Here is a 15,205-nt window from a genome sequence, read left to right on the forward strand (position 1 = left end):
CCTGATGAGTGGGCACGTGAAGAGCATGGGAGGAATTAACCCATTAGGCAACAGATCCTAGTGGTGAGCAACTAGCCCAAAAAGAAGCCCAATTCATGTGATGACAACTGAATTAGTTATGCAAGGACATCTAACTGGCTTAGCTAGATTCCTTAGTACTATGTATGTAAATAAAACGGGTACTTGTAAAGAAAAAGATATCATATTTTGAATGAAAACTGAATTTCTTCATCCTTTGTATGTTTTTATTTCCTATTTTCTCTTCGCTTTATTCCTCTAATTCTCTCATAACCATCACAATTGGTATCCAGAGCCAAAATTTTCCTACTCAAGTCTAAACAGATGATTTGCCTGCTCATATGACTAGTTTTAAAAATGATAACCAAGTGGGTGAGAACAGTGTTGTTAGAAACAATATAGTGGGCTTAGAGGTGGATAAAAGAGGCACAGGGTGGTCTTTTAATACTTCAGGAACGATGTGGCATAGATCCAAAATTGAGCTACCTTTTTTTTAAAGGAATTAATCCACGAGGTTGGATACATAAATGTCTTAAGTACTTTTCTCTTTGTGGTATTGCTGATGAGCAAAGGGTGGAGGTGGCTACAATGTATTTAACGGGTAAATTAGAAATTTGTTTTGATGGCTATATTATGCAAAAACAACATGTGACATGGCATGAGTTTAAGGCAAACTTTTTTCATAGGTTCAGTGATAGATCCTTTGCTGATATAGTGGGGGAGTTTACAAAATTAGTACAAAAAGGGTCTGTTGAGGAGTACCAAGAAGATTTGAAGAACTATAGCCTCACATGCTCTTACAAAACCTCACTTTAGGTGAAGAATTCTTTGTCTCTCTATTTATTAGTGGGTAAAGAGTTGATATTAAACACAGAGTCAAGGCTCTAGAACCTAAGACACTTTCTGAGGCATGCATGCAAGCTAAATTGTATGAGTTGTCTATTGAATTTGAGAATAAAAGATCGAGACTATCTTTTACAAACCCACCCTACTTAAACCCTCTACCTAAACCCTCTACCTATTTCTAAGCCAAATCAGCTACCATTACCATAAAAGAATTAAGCTATTATACCACCAAATCAGAACCTAATAAACTACAGAAGGCAGAATAACTTGTGTTTTAAGAGTGGTGAAAATTTTGTTCCATGTCATCAGTGCAAAACAAAATAATTAAACATGATGATTGAGGATGAGACTATTATACCTTTAGAAACTTTACCTACTGATTCAGAGCAACAAATTCTATAAGAAGATGAGAGCCTAGAAATATCTATGAATGCTATCACTGGGTATATTGGCCATAATACATTGAGAATTCAGGGCACCATTCAAGGAAGACCACTAAATATTTTAATTGATAGTGGTAGTACCAACAGTTTTTTAACACCATAATGGGTTGATGCTGGTATTCAAGTGACTACACCTTAACCTTTGGCTATTACAGTGGCTAATGGACAACTCTACAGCTCAGCAAGATGTAATAAGGTAGAATGGCATATGCAAGGACATTCTTTTATTCATGATTTTAGACTTCTTAAATTGGGTGAAAGTGATATGGTGTTAGGTGTTGACTGGATGAAATTATTTAGTCCAATCTTGATGTACTTCAACAAAATGACACTAAGTTTTGTCCACCAAGATGAATAAATTGTTATACATGGGCAACAACCCTTAAATTTTTTGCAGTAAATTTCAAGGGCTATACTATTTAAAATGACATCTTCAGACTCTGCTATTTTGAGGCATGTAGTACTGCTAAATATGACAGAGAGTTCAAAACCTATTCCTGCATCTATTTAACCTCTACTAGATAGATACAAATCTATTTTTTTTTGAACCAAAATCCCTTCCACCAACAAAAAACCATGATCATGTTATTTCTCTTAAGCCTAAGTCTATGCCTATTAATTTAAGGCCCTACAGATTTCCCCATAACCAGAAAGCTGAAGTGGAAATACAAATTGCTACCATGCTATCATCCTCTATTATTCAACCTAGCAAAAGGCCATTTTCTTCTCCATGTCTCCTAATTAAAAAGAAGGATGGTACTTGGAGGTTCTATATGGATTACATAAAGCTAAATAGTATGAAAGTCAATGATAAACTTTCTATTCCTGTTGTGGAAGATTTATTGGATGCATTACATGGTGTTGTCTATTTTTAAAAGATTGATCTCAGATCAGGGTATTGGCAAATCATAATTAAGAATGTATACATTTACAAAACTGCATTCAGAACTCATCAGGGCCACTATGAATTTAAGGTAATGCCTTTTGGTCTTACTAATGCCCCTACTACATTTCAAGCATTAATGAATGAAATATTTAGGTCATTCCTTATAAAGTTTGTTTTGGTGTTTTTTGATGACATCTTAGTCTATAGCAGTTCTATAAAGACCATATTACTCATTTACAAATGGTTTTGGATGTTTTACAAGCTAACCAGTTATTTGCAAAGTTGTCCAAATGTTTTTTTGGACAGACCCAAGTGGAGTATTTGGGATATATTATTTCAGCTGCCGGGAGTAGCTACTGATCCTAATAAGGTAAAAGCAATGAGGAATTGGCCTCTTCCTAAATTCTTAGAATCTTTGTGTGGATTGTTTGGTTTAACAGGATACTACAGAAGATTTATTAAAGATTATGTCACTATCAGCAGACCATTGACACAGATGCTTAAAAAAGACAATTTTAAGTGGGACAGTGCAGCCTTGACTGCTTTTGAAGATCTAAAAAGAGCTATGTGTGTTGCCCTTGTTTTAGCTCTACCAGATTTTAGCAAGATTTTTTACTTGGAAACAGATGTCAGTTCATGAGGCATAGTGTTGTATTATCTCAAGATGGAAAACCTATTGCATATCTTAGTATGGCTCTTAGTCCTAGACATACTGCCCTCTCTATTTATGAAAGAGAGTATTTTGTTATTATATTAGCAGTCTCTAAGTGGAGACATTACTTAGAGGGCAATCCTTTTGTCATCAAAACAGACCATGAACCTCTGAAGTACTTATTGGAGTAGAAATTAACTACTGCAATTCAAAGGAAAAGATTGACTAAACTATTGGGTTTGGACTACACTATTCAATACATAAAAGGAAAATCAAATGTGGTAGCAGATGCCTTATCTAGACAATGGGAAGAGCAAGCTCAGTGTTTTGCTATGGGAACTACCTTAATCATTCCTAGCCGGGTTCAGGAAGTGGAGGAAAGTTATAAGGAGGATCTAATGACTATTGAATGGATTTCCAATTTAACTGTTAATCCTACTGTTGATTCTAAGTGAAGATATTCAAAGGGTATCCTTAGATTTAAGGATAGAGTCTATATTGGCACTGTTGGGTCTCTTAGACTACAGATTCTTCAAACCCGACATGATTCACCTCATGAAGGTCATTCTGGAAGCCAAGCTACCTATCAAAGGATTAGATCTTATTTCTATTAGCCCAGGCTTAAAACTATGGTGGTAACTTATGTAAGATCTTGTGCAGTGTGTCAACAAATTAAAGTGGAGCATGTTGCTAAACCAGGACTACTACAACCACTGACTGTTCCTCAGCAGGCTTGGGAGGTAATTACTATGGACTTTATAGAGGGTTTACCTACATAATTGAGGAAAAATTGTATTCTGGTGGTGGTTGAAAAGTTTACTAAATACAACCATTTTTTGGCACTATCACACCCTTACTCTACAGCTGATGTAGCTAAACTATACTTGGATAATATCTATACGCTTCATGGCCATCCTAAAATGGCCATTTCAAACAGTGACAAGACATTCACTATCCTCTTTTGGAGAGAACTAATGAAACAATTGGGGACTAAAACCCTATTCAACACTACTTACCATCCTGAAACTGATGGACAGACAGAAAAGGAAAACCAGTGTTTAGAACAGTATCTAAGGGGCCTCTATTTTTTCAACCAAAACAATGGGCTAAATGGTTGCCTCATGATGAGTTGTGGTACAATACCACCTACCACACTATCATAAAACTAACACCCTTTCAAGCTCTATATAGCTACAAACCTCCTACAATGGTATGGTATACAGAGACTCGAGTACAGGCTATAGGGGAATTAATGCGTAGCAGATAAGAAATCAGACAAATGGTTAAGTTACAATTAGAACATGTCGGCAATCGTATGAAGCAGAAAGCAAATAAGAAAAGGTCAGAAAGAGTGTTTGTAGTGGGGATGAAGTTTAACTGAAATTGCAACTGTAGACTAACTTCCCTTGCCCTGAGAAAAAAAAATTGAAATTAGCAGCCAGATTTTATGGTCCTTACAAAATTACATAAAGAATTGGAGATGTGGCATACCAATTAAACTTACCAGAGACATCGCGCCTGCACCCAGTCTTTCATGTCAGTCTCTTAAAAAACATGTTAGGGAAGCAGCAAAATCTTCAACAGATCTTCCTGTGGTTGATGAAGACGGTCAGTTCAAAGTATAACCATGCAAGATATTGGACAGAAGAATTGTTAATTTACACAATAAACCTATAACTCAGTTGTTGGTTTGATGGACTAACCTAGATGAGATGAATGATACTTGGGAAGACTACTCTGTGCTCCGAGGGTAGTTTCCATCATTTGATCCTTGGGGACAAGGATCGTCTCATGAGGCGGGTATTGTCACAGTGGGAGAAGAAGGACGAGAGATAGAAGAGGAAGGGCGAGAGATCGAAGATGAATTGGGGGAAAGAGAGATACAAGGGTTAGGGATTGAGACTGAATTTGGGATTACTTACCTGATGAGTGGGCACGTGAAGAGCATGGGAGGAATTAACCCATCAGCCAGCAGAACCGAGTGGTGAGCGGGTAGCCCAAAAAGAATCCCAATTTCTATGATGACAACTAAATTAGTTATGCAAGGACAACCAACTGGCTTAGCTAGATTCCTTAGTACTATGTATGTAAATAAAACGGGTACTTGTAAAGAAAAGGATATGCATATTTTGAATGAAAACTGAATTTCTTCATCCTTTCTCCGTTTCTATTTCCTATTTTCTTTTCGCTCTATTCCTCTAATTCTCTCATAAACATCACACATTTCATTTTAGTTTCTCAACAGACTAGAGCATACTTATTTTCTCTTTTAACTAATCATGGAAAATCATACCAAAGTCATACATTATATTCAATTATGATATATCACACTAAGTACATTTCTTTCTCTTAAACCTAATGGGCCTCTAGTCATACTAAGTGACATTTCTTATCATTAATCATGATTTAACATACAATTTCACGTTTGAATTCCTATATTCATACACATTAACTTTTAAGCATGTTTCTTTACACTATAACTTACTAACTAGGCTTGTTTAACATGGTATCACATATCATGACAGGGTACATTACAACATAAAATTCATATCATGCCAATAAATAAGTTTTCATCATACATAATATACTTAATGATTTAGAATCATGATATTTTATAACACCTATAACATTAATTATGATAAATCACATGTAATAATAATTTACCACTTTTATTCATTGCGAAGTTATCAAGTAGTCCAAAAGAAACGAGAGTGTAGTAGAATATATGGGTCAATAAGATGGGACAAAATCCTAATACATACATAAGTTTCGAGTTCAACGTCAAAGAATCATCACTAAAACAAAATATATGATATATGCAAAGCACCTAGATGAACCAAAGTTCCATGATGCAGTATTGCTACGACCTTAATAACATGTCATTCGTATCCCATAATCCTTACTAGCTTACTTGGGCAATCAACATTAAAATTGCCAATATTTATCATTATTCTTGTCAAAACATAAGTGAATATCTCGAAACATCATGAATCACATAAGGCTCACATTTCATTTTATTAATGAGTTATTACTCATACACCATACTTACATCATATTATGTCTTCTTACACGTGTATTCTCATTCATAGTATTTCATTGTATACTTCTCTATTTTTATTTATTCATAACAACATATTCTTGCACTATATATTTCTTATTCACGAGTATTTATCACATGAATGCATATTTCATAGTTCCATTCACCTATTAAAGTGTTATGATTCATCAAGCACCCATGTAGATAATAATATAAAACATACCTTATCATAATATTAATATTGATAAATATTCACAACATTATCATAAATGTAAGATTATTAGCCATTTAAGCATAATAAGTATCATTATATTTTCTCTCAAAATTTACCATTCATTTTAGAAAACACATACATAATCTAATTGCATTTTCATTTTCTAAAGTTCATAACGATACTATAATATTCAATAGCACAATAATACAAATTATAGGTTCATACCTTTTACACAATGATCAAGTATCACATTATCACATTGTAACGAATAATCTAATCATATCTTGGCTCGAGAAGATGTCACGATCCCTATGGTGACTTAGTTCAAAGTCCATAAAGAGTCAACCTATCTCTTTCATCTTTCTAGGTCTATCGGTTACCCTCTCCATTGCAGCTTTCGTAACGCAAACTCAAATGTTAAGAAATTTGACATATTTAGCTTAAATTCCGTGTGATAATGACTGAATCTAATTTGATTTAAAAAAATAAATTCAAATTGTATATGATCGTAATTTAATTTAAATTTTATTATATTTCAGTTAAAAAAATTTAATTTAAAATTTAATTTGTTAAGAATGTAATGTATACAATAGATGTAGATAGTTAAAATTCGATACAGTCTATACTTTCTTTTAGCAATACATTATAGATTATTATCTGACATACCACAATTGAAAAAAATAATAACTTCACAATAGACTTTACTATAACATGGGCTATAGTTATTTATTTATTTATATGTTAAAAAATTATAAGTACACTTGTCATTGTTTTAAGATCCTTTGTGAAATTATTTTTCCACTGATGGTATATCAAATAATAACATATTTAAAATATATTTGAAAAACATGAATTTACTAAATCCATATTTATATTAGGGATTTCAAAATCACTAGTATAAACATCTATCAAATCTATAAATTTAAAAAAGTTATGATAATTTTTACATCTTTAAACTTTTTATTATTCAATATGCTCTACCTTTAAACACCAAACTTAAATTCTAAAATTCAAGTTTTCAATTTACATTAAGAATTTATGACCCATGTCTTATTGCTTGGAGAACATTGAGGCCAATGAACTATTCAGTTTTGGGGTTATAAATTTTGGATTGGATCAACCTCTAGCTCAAGGAATACCTTTTTTCCCCACAATTAAGGGTGAGCGTTCGATCGAGTCGAGTAAAAAAATTTTAAATTATTCAAGTTGAAGATTCCTATTTTATAACTCGAATTTGACTTGAAAGTTTTTCGAGTCGAGCAAGTTTCTGTTTAAATTTAATTGTAAATATTTATAATAGTATGATATTATTTAATTCTAATTTAAATGGTTATTATAACAATATACAATACTTATATATTTCTTCATATTTTTTATATGTGATATACATATATTATATAGAGTCGAAGGACTCAACTCACACCTGAAAATCAATCCACTAATTACTAAAAATTTTGAGTTATTCGAGTGTATTTTATAACTCGATTTGAACTTTATATTTTTTGAGTCGAGTCGAGTTTATGTAATTACAACTTGAAGTCAATTTGAGTCGAGTTTTTTTCGAATCGAGTCAAGTCAAAAAAATCGATTTTCGAGTCTAGTCGAGTTTTGCTCACCCCTACACACAATCGGATTTCCCAATACAAAAAAAAAAGATATTTGAAATCATTACTAATATTTAATTTTGATTTCATTTTGATCACTCATCATTAATAAATTAACGATAATATTAATGTATCACCATTTGAAATGACCATCCAGCTCAGTTGGTAGAGCACAAGGTTCTTAACCTTGAGGTCGTTGGATTAAGTCTCATGAAGGGCATTTCATAATTTGGAGGTCTCCTACGGAAGCTGCTCTCAACCTAGTGTTGGGGGCAGCCTACTATCTTACCTCCCCTTTACCCCATTACATATGGGAACAAGGGACATCCATTTTTGTATTAATGTGTCACCATAAAATAATGTCATATTATTATTAAAAAATAAACAAAAACACAACATTAGTTCTGTTAATTTTTTAATTGTTGATGATCAAAATAAAATAAAATATTATATTATATATGATTTTAGGAAAAAGAAATAGTTGAGTGACAGGTACTAAACATGCAGTTTACCATATATTTTAGCTATTTTTATATCAGGAGTAACATTTTAGCTTGTGAAACACAAAATCTACTCTGTTTTCTTCAAGTCTCCAATGGCAACTTCGAACGTGAAACAAGCCATGGGCGATCTAAACAAGGAATCGTTTGTCTCACTTCTAGCAAAGATCATAGGAGAATCCAAGTTCCTTCAAAACAACCCTCCAGAACTGATCCCACAAGAAGACAAGGTGGTGAACCATTTACTAGATTGTCTCAAACCTTACAGCACAGCAACTGGGGGAGGTCCTTTAGTTATTAACCATGTTACTTATTTCCCTGGAAGAGGCAATCTCATTGTGGAATATCCTGGGACTGAGCCTGGCAAAATCTTGTCTTTTGTTGGTATGCATATGGATGTTGTCACAGCTAACCCTAATGATTGGGTACTCACTTTCCTTTTTCTTTTTTGAATCTATTATTTCAATGTTATTACAAAATTTGATTTTAGGTTTACATTTTTTTATCATCCAAAACTTGGGTTTTGTTTGAAGTTCGAATTTGTCTGCTAAAAGAAAGGTTGTTCTGCGTTCCAGGGGTGAATTTCTTAGTTTCTGGGTTTGGTTTGTATTCGGTATATAATGGTAATCGGGTTTGGGTGGGTTTTGATTTTGTTAAATTCTATGGATATTTGGCTGTGTCAATTTTGTTAACGTTAGCTCTTCCTTCTTAATTTCAAGTCATTTACAGTTTGTTACACTAGGAACTTTGATATTATATATTGTATACCAAAATTTGAATGTTAGAACTGAAATGGATTGATGGTTTACGCTATATGATAATTGCATTTGCAGGATTTTGATCCTTTCTCGTTGAGCATTGAAGGTGACAAACTTCGTGGCCGGGGAACTACTGATTGTTTGGGACATGTTGCCCTTGTAACTGAACTAATGAAGAGACTTGCTGAGACAAAACCAATGTTAAAATCAACTGTTGTTGCAGTATTTATAGCCAATGAAGAGAACTCAGCAATAACTGGAGTCGGTGTTGACGCACTAGTGAAGGCTGGTCTGCTTGATAAGCTGAAGGGAGGTCCACTGTGAGTATTTCGATATCTCAAAGGAGAAATACGAGTATTTGTAGTATAAAGCGTGTTTCACATGTGATAGTTATGCTATAAAATAAAGCTTATCGTTATTTGTCCTTTCTCATATACTAATTCATATGATTTCCCAGTTTCTGGATTGATACAGCTGATAAGCAACCTTGCATTGGTACCGGTGGTATGATACCCTGGAAACTCCATGTGACGGGGAAGCTTTTTCACAGCGGTTTAGCACACAAGGTATAACATTTTGCCTAATTAAAATGTAATCATTCTTTATAAAAACAAACAGATATCCTAATATTACCTATTGAGATAGTTGGTGATTAATTGTTTTTCTGATAGAAAAATATTGTTTGTTTTACCTCGAGAATATGAATATCGCTGCAATACTTGTGTGCAGTTATCAAATTTTTGCAAACTGATCTTTTGGTTCTTTACAAGAAATAGGAAGGATATTCATGTTTTTCCTTTCTCCATTAACCTTGAAGTTGTTAATTATCTGCAGGCTATAAATGCATTGGAGCTAGGCATGGAAGCACTTAAAGAAATCCAACTACGGTTTTATAAAGACTTTCCTCCTCATCCGAAAGAGCAAGTATACGGATTTGCTACACCATCAACCATGAAACCAACACAATGGAGTTGTAAGTTTTAAACCGTAGATTAGCAAGTTATTCTTGAGAGTAAAGGTTGCTCATCAATGAAGTTCTTTAGTGTAGATCCAGGTGGTGGAATCAATCAAATTCCTGGAGAGTGTACAATATCAGGGGATGTCAGGTTTATTACTTTTCCAGAATGTTTATAGAGTCTCTCGTCATAAAATGTGTTCTTACAACCTTTTTCCGGGATGCAGGTTAACTCCTTTCTACGAGTAAGTAACCCTCAAACTCAATTACATCTTTCAAGTTATTTGCTGGTGGAAGATCTTTTATTCCTTCCCAAACAAAATCGATAATTGGTATTTCTTCTTTAAGAATTTTTCTACTCTATCTCAGTGTAAATGATGTAATGAAAAAGCTACAAGAATATGTAGATGACATAAATGAAAATATAGGCAAGCTAGACATACGGGGTCCAGTTTCAAAGTATATCCTCCATGATGAAAACATTAGAGGAAGGTATGCCCTCTTTTCGCTTTCTTTGTACAACAAACTTGTTCTTGATAAAGTTAAATTTTTCATTTACTTTATAATCTGTTTACAGCCTTACTTTGACTTTTGATGAGGCAATGTCTGGAGTTGCTTGTGATCTTGATTCTCGTGGATTCCACGTATTGTGCAAAGCTACTAAAGAGGCAGTTGGGCATGTGAAGCCTTACTCAATTACTGGAAGTCTGCCTCTCATTCGAGAGCTGAAAGTGAGATACATTCATACATAGTTTAATAGTTCATGGCTTTCTTTGAAACAGTCATTAGTTACTTGTTTTTGCTCATTCTGTCAGGATGAAGGTTTTGATGTTCAAACGGCTGGCTATGGTATGAGAACATTATCACGTTATGCATTTTGCAATTAAGTTCTTAAAATCTATTGCAAATAGTGAGACTTTACTGTATATTAAGTTAACGTTTTAAGGTACATATAGCTGATACTTATCAAAGTAATCCACTCGGCCAGATTATCTAGCCTGCAGTTACTGTAGTCCCAATTTGCATGGTAAGTGAATCAGTTTGCAGGCAAGTGAAGTTAGATGCATGAAGGGTTAATAATATCTATATATGATGCCATGTCGTGTATATCTATTGAAGTTGGGGCTATCTATAGAGAATTACTGCAAACATTTGGGCCTCTTGTTCTCTTTGCTTTTGGAATTAACCGGATTCAACTGAATAGAATCTTTAGAATGTTGCTTCATAGTTAGTTATGGTGTTTTAATGTGAGAACAATGCAAGAGATCATGAAATATCTAAGAATGCTTCTTTTTTCACACTGATATGTGCAGGTTTAATGGCAACGTATCATGCCAAGAATGAGTACTGCCTTCTTTCGGACATGTGTGAAGGCTATCACGTTTTTACGAGCATCATCGCTGAATTAGAGGACTGAATACAGTAGATTATATATGAACTAAATAAGAATCGTTATTGTTCTCCCATCAATTATATGACATGTGAACTGTTTGTATGAATATTTCCATACAGGGTGCCTACTGCACAAAGTTTGCTGTTTGTTTACTGGGGTTTTAGTTATTTCTGTTGCTTTTTACGTGAATTTGTATGTAGGAAACTTGGCTCAAGATGACTTAAAGGTTTAATCATCGATATATTTCCCCATATATATATATTTAATTTAATCATAAATATTCGATCTATTGATCAACTATTTTGGATCAAATTTTACGGGGATTTATTACGTGATGATCTTCCCAACTCAATCTACTGAATTCTTAAACGTTTAAATCATTTTGCTTAGAAGGTATCTCACCAAACCAATCAATTATCGGTATTTTCCCTATGTTTTGGGAGAGAATGAAGGCATCTCTTGTGTCATTAGCTAAATGAGTGTGCACTGCTTTCGCAGCTGTACAGTGGGCACCGAGTCACCATTCACCAACCACTTCCTACAATGGGAGCCAAAACAAAAAGGGTAGAATCATATTTTTGTCTTTTAGCTCTTAAATTTATTAATTAAATCAATTGACTAACAACTAAAGTCATTACACAAACACCAATTATTTTATTTTATTATCAACGATTAGTTGATCTAATGAGATGAGACAATTTATTTCTTAAGCAAGTCTAGGGGTTCAAACATTGACGTTCATGAATAGAACAAATTGGATTGGGAGGGTCACTCTTACCTCTGTAGTACCCGATCTGGATTAGTCGGTCAATAAATTGGATATCAGTGATTAATTTAAAAAAATATTTTATTTTATTAATGCAATGATTCATTATTTTATTTTTATATAAAAGTAAAAATTTTAAAAATATTTTTAAAAAATATTTTAAAAATGATAAAATATAAAAATCATATAAAAATTTAAATTATTAAAAAATTATAAAAACTAAAAAAAACTTAAAAATATTTAAATTTGTAAAAAAATAAAAATTATTAAAGTTCCGTTATTTTTATATTAATTGATTCAATTTTTTTAAAAAATGTTCAAAGAATAAAAATTATTAAATTTCCGTTATTTTTATATTAATTGATTCAATTTTTTTTAAAAATGTTCAAAGATTAATTTTTTTAAAAGATTAAAATAATTTTTTCAAATGAAGGGAAATGTTAAAAAATTGATTAAGAATAAGGGTCAAATTAATTCGGTTAAAATGGTCCGCTATCAAATTTGTTCAATGGAAGAGTGATTTTTTTAATATTCAGTTGACGATTAATTCTATTCAAAATCGGTTACTTAATCGATTTAACCAAAAATATTAAATATTATATATATTAAATACTTCTGCTTGTATATCCGCAATAGTGTCCACATCTCAAAACCACAAATCTGTTCGTTACTGTTCCTTCGTGTGAAATTGTCTCTTCACCAGAGTTGTCGGTCTTCAACTCGTTCAACCTACCCACCAACCCTCTTCTCCCTGAGATTCCATTTTTATGCCTTTATATTATTTCCCATCAGTCTATCACCCCTTGCAAGCCCTTTAAAAAGTTAAAACAAGCCTCACCAAATGCTCTCTCACTTTCTTGTATTATTCAGCTCTGCATCTCTTTCTTGGTTCAAAAGGAAGGAACTTTGAGGTGGCTTTTGAAGCATATTTCAGAACTAGGGTTGGGACTTTTAACTCTCTATCAAATTCGATTCGGTTTCATTTTGTTGCATTTTTAAGGTAAGACAAAGGTAGTATTTCATATATACTTTGCTTACAGTTGTTCAACTTCTGGCTTTTAAATCTGTGATGCCTGAATTTCATCCATTTGCCATGATATTATTGTCTTTTCCACTTCCCTTTTTTAGGTAACTGCCCCTTGTTTGTTAACTTCGATTGAACTTGCTGATTTTATTGTACGTTTTAATAAAAACCCAAAGTTCTAAAAGTGGATGCTACACTCCTTGTTTGTGAATTACTGCCGTTGATGTCTTGTAATCGAGTTTTTAATTCAATTATTAAAGGAGAAACACCTTTCCCTCTAATGTATTCAATGCCACTTAATTATAGTAATGCTTAACATTTGCAGAGATGGGAGATGTAGCTAAGGACCTAACATCTGGAACTGTGGGAGGAGCAGCACAGTTGATTGTTGGGCACCCTTTTGATACCATCAAGGTGAAGCTTCAAAGCCAGCCTGCTCCACTACCCGGTCAAGCACCTAAGTATGGTGGTGCTATGGATTCTGTGAAGCAGACTTTAGCTACTGAAGGCCCCAAGGGTTTGTATAAAGGTATGGGGGCTCCACTAGCCACTGTGGCAGCCATGAATGCTGTCCTCTTTACGGTGAGAGGGCAAATGGAGGCATTGTTGAGATCAGAGCCCGGCTCCCCTCTCACAGTTAACCAGCAGGTCATTGCTGGGGCTGGGGCTGGAGCTGCTGTCTCATTCTTGGCTTGCCCCACTGAATTGATCAAATGCAGGTCAGCTTATTGGCTTTTCATATTCCCTTTTTGGGTTAATTGCTTTATAGGTTAAGGTCCGAAATCTGAATTGATCGGGAGTCAGAATGCTCTATTCGAATCCTCAGAGTGTCAATATTGTGTCAATTAGGTCCTTTGATCAGCTTAATTAGCTTGGGTGTTAAATTTCAACTTAAATCTAAAAGTTGAACATATTTAAATCATATTAGATCCAATTATAAATACGTGTGTACTTACTGCATAATCGTGCTAAAAGAAATAGTCCTTAGTTTTTTTAACACATCTAAGCTGCCTATACATGTATACATTTGTTTACAATTTGTTCGGTTTTATTAAATGTGGTCTACATCATAATCCAAATTGGCATTTAATGTCTAAACTCACGATTTGGCTGGCGAAATGACTCAGAGTAATAAAATACTGGCACTTTGAACACTCAATTAGAAAATGTTGATAGTTTGAAGATTCTTGGTGGAATTAACCCTTTCCTTTTCTTTTTCAACTTGGATGCATGGAGATAAGTATTAAATCATACTATGGGGTCTTATGTTGTAAGCAGATTGCAAGCCCAGAGTGCATTGATGGCGGATTCTGGCTCAGCTAGTGTGGCTGTGAAGTATGGAGGGCCAATGGATGTAGCCAGGCAAGTGCTGAGGTCCGAAGGTGGTGCAAGGGGACTCTTCAAGGGCTTGGTTCCCACCTTGGGTCGTGAGGTTCCTGGAAATGCTGCAATGTTTGGTGTCTATGAAGCATTGAAGCAGTACATGGCAGGAGGGATGGACACTTCGAAACTGGGAAGAGGGTCTTTGATTGTAGCCGGAGGCTTGGCCGGAGCTTCATTCTGGTGCTCTGTCTACCCAACTGATGTTGTCAAGAGCGTGATCCAAGTAGACGATTACAAAAATCCCAAATACAAAGGCTCCATACATGCCTTTAAATCCATCTTAGCTTCAGAGGGAGTGAAAGGTCTTTACAAGGGATTCGGCCCCGCCATGGCACGAAGCATCCCTGCAAATGGAGCATGCTTCTTGGCATATGAAGTGACAAGGTCTAGTTTAGGATAATCAATTGTTGTTGCTGTAGTTAAAAGTTCAACATTGTTATCATATTTGCTCCTGTCAAAGGCATTTTCTGTCAATGAATGATGATGCTTAAATTGGTAATGTGACAGGGTTTCCATTCTTCAAGATTGATGAATCAATTACATCAATGGAAATCACCCATATTTACATTTACTCCTTTGTTTATAGTTATTTTTCTTCAAGGGATTTTGCAGATGATTCCATATTTCTTTTAACTATTGGTATCCGATCTATTTGATAATTTTAGATTGGATTTTATAAAGGCTTATTATAAGAACGATCCTCTCAACTCAATTTGTTTCTTCTCG

At 34.0% G+C, this 15,205-nt stretch overlaps 2 protein-coding genes across 3 annotated transcripts; both read left to right on the top strand.

The window, feature by feature from the left end:
• Nucleotides 1-8,248: 8,248 nt before the first annotated feature.
• Nucleotides 8,249-11,538, top strand: LOC120145209 (acetylornithine deacetylase-like). 2 transcript variants are annotated; one of them, XM_039159105.1, is made up of 10 exons: nt 8,249-8,625; nt 9,034-9,278; nt 9,416-9,524; nt 9,793-9,931; nt 10,007-10,064; nt 10,141-10,158; nt 10,283-10,405; nt 10,491-10,644; nt 10,729-10,762; nt 11,227-11,538. In XM_039159105.1, the coding sequence occupies exons 1-10, from the start codon at nt 8,296-8,298 to the stop codon at nt 11,328-11,330; spliced, it is 1,314 nt and encodes a 437-aa protein (XP_039015036.1). In that variant the 5' UTR covers nt 8,249-8,295; the 3' UTR covers nt 11,331-11,538. The 2 variants fall into 2 exon arrangements, with proteins under 2 accessions (XP_039015036.1, XP_039015043.1); XM_039159112.1 differs by lacking the exon at nt 11,227-11,538 and adding an exon at nt 10,860-10,888.
• A 1,180-nt stretch (nt 11,539-12,718) lies between these two features.
• Nucleotides 12,719-14,998, top strand: LOC120145227 (mitochondrial carnitine/acylcarnitine carrier-like protein). Its single transcript, XM_039159122.1, has 3 exons — nt 12,719-13,072; nt 13,422-13,815; nt 14,375-14,998. The coding sequence occupies exons 2-3, from the start codon at nt 13,424-13,426 to the stop codon at nt 14,877-14,879; spliced, it is 897 nt and encodes a 298-aa protein (XP_039015053.1). The 5' UTR covers nt 12,719-13,072; nt 13,422-13,423; the 3' UTR covers nt 14,880-14,998.
• The last annotated feature ends 207 nt before the right edge of the window (nt 14,999-15,205 follow it).

The sequence above is a fragment of the Hibiscus syriacus genome, unplaced genomic scaffold, assembly GCF_006381635.1.
Source record: "Hibiscus syriacus cultivar Baekdansim isolate YM2019G1 unplaced genomic scaffold, ASM638163v2 tig00002338_pilon, whole genome shotgun sequence".
Lineage (NCBI taxonomy): Eukaryota > Viridiplantae > Streptophyta > Magnoliopsida > Malvales > Malvaceae > Hibiscus > Hibiscus syriacus.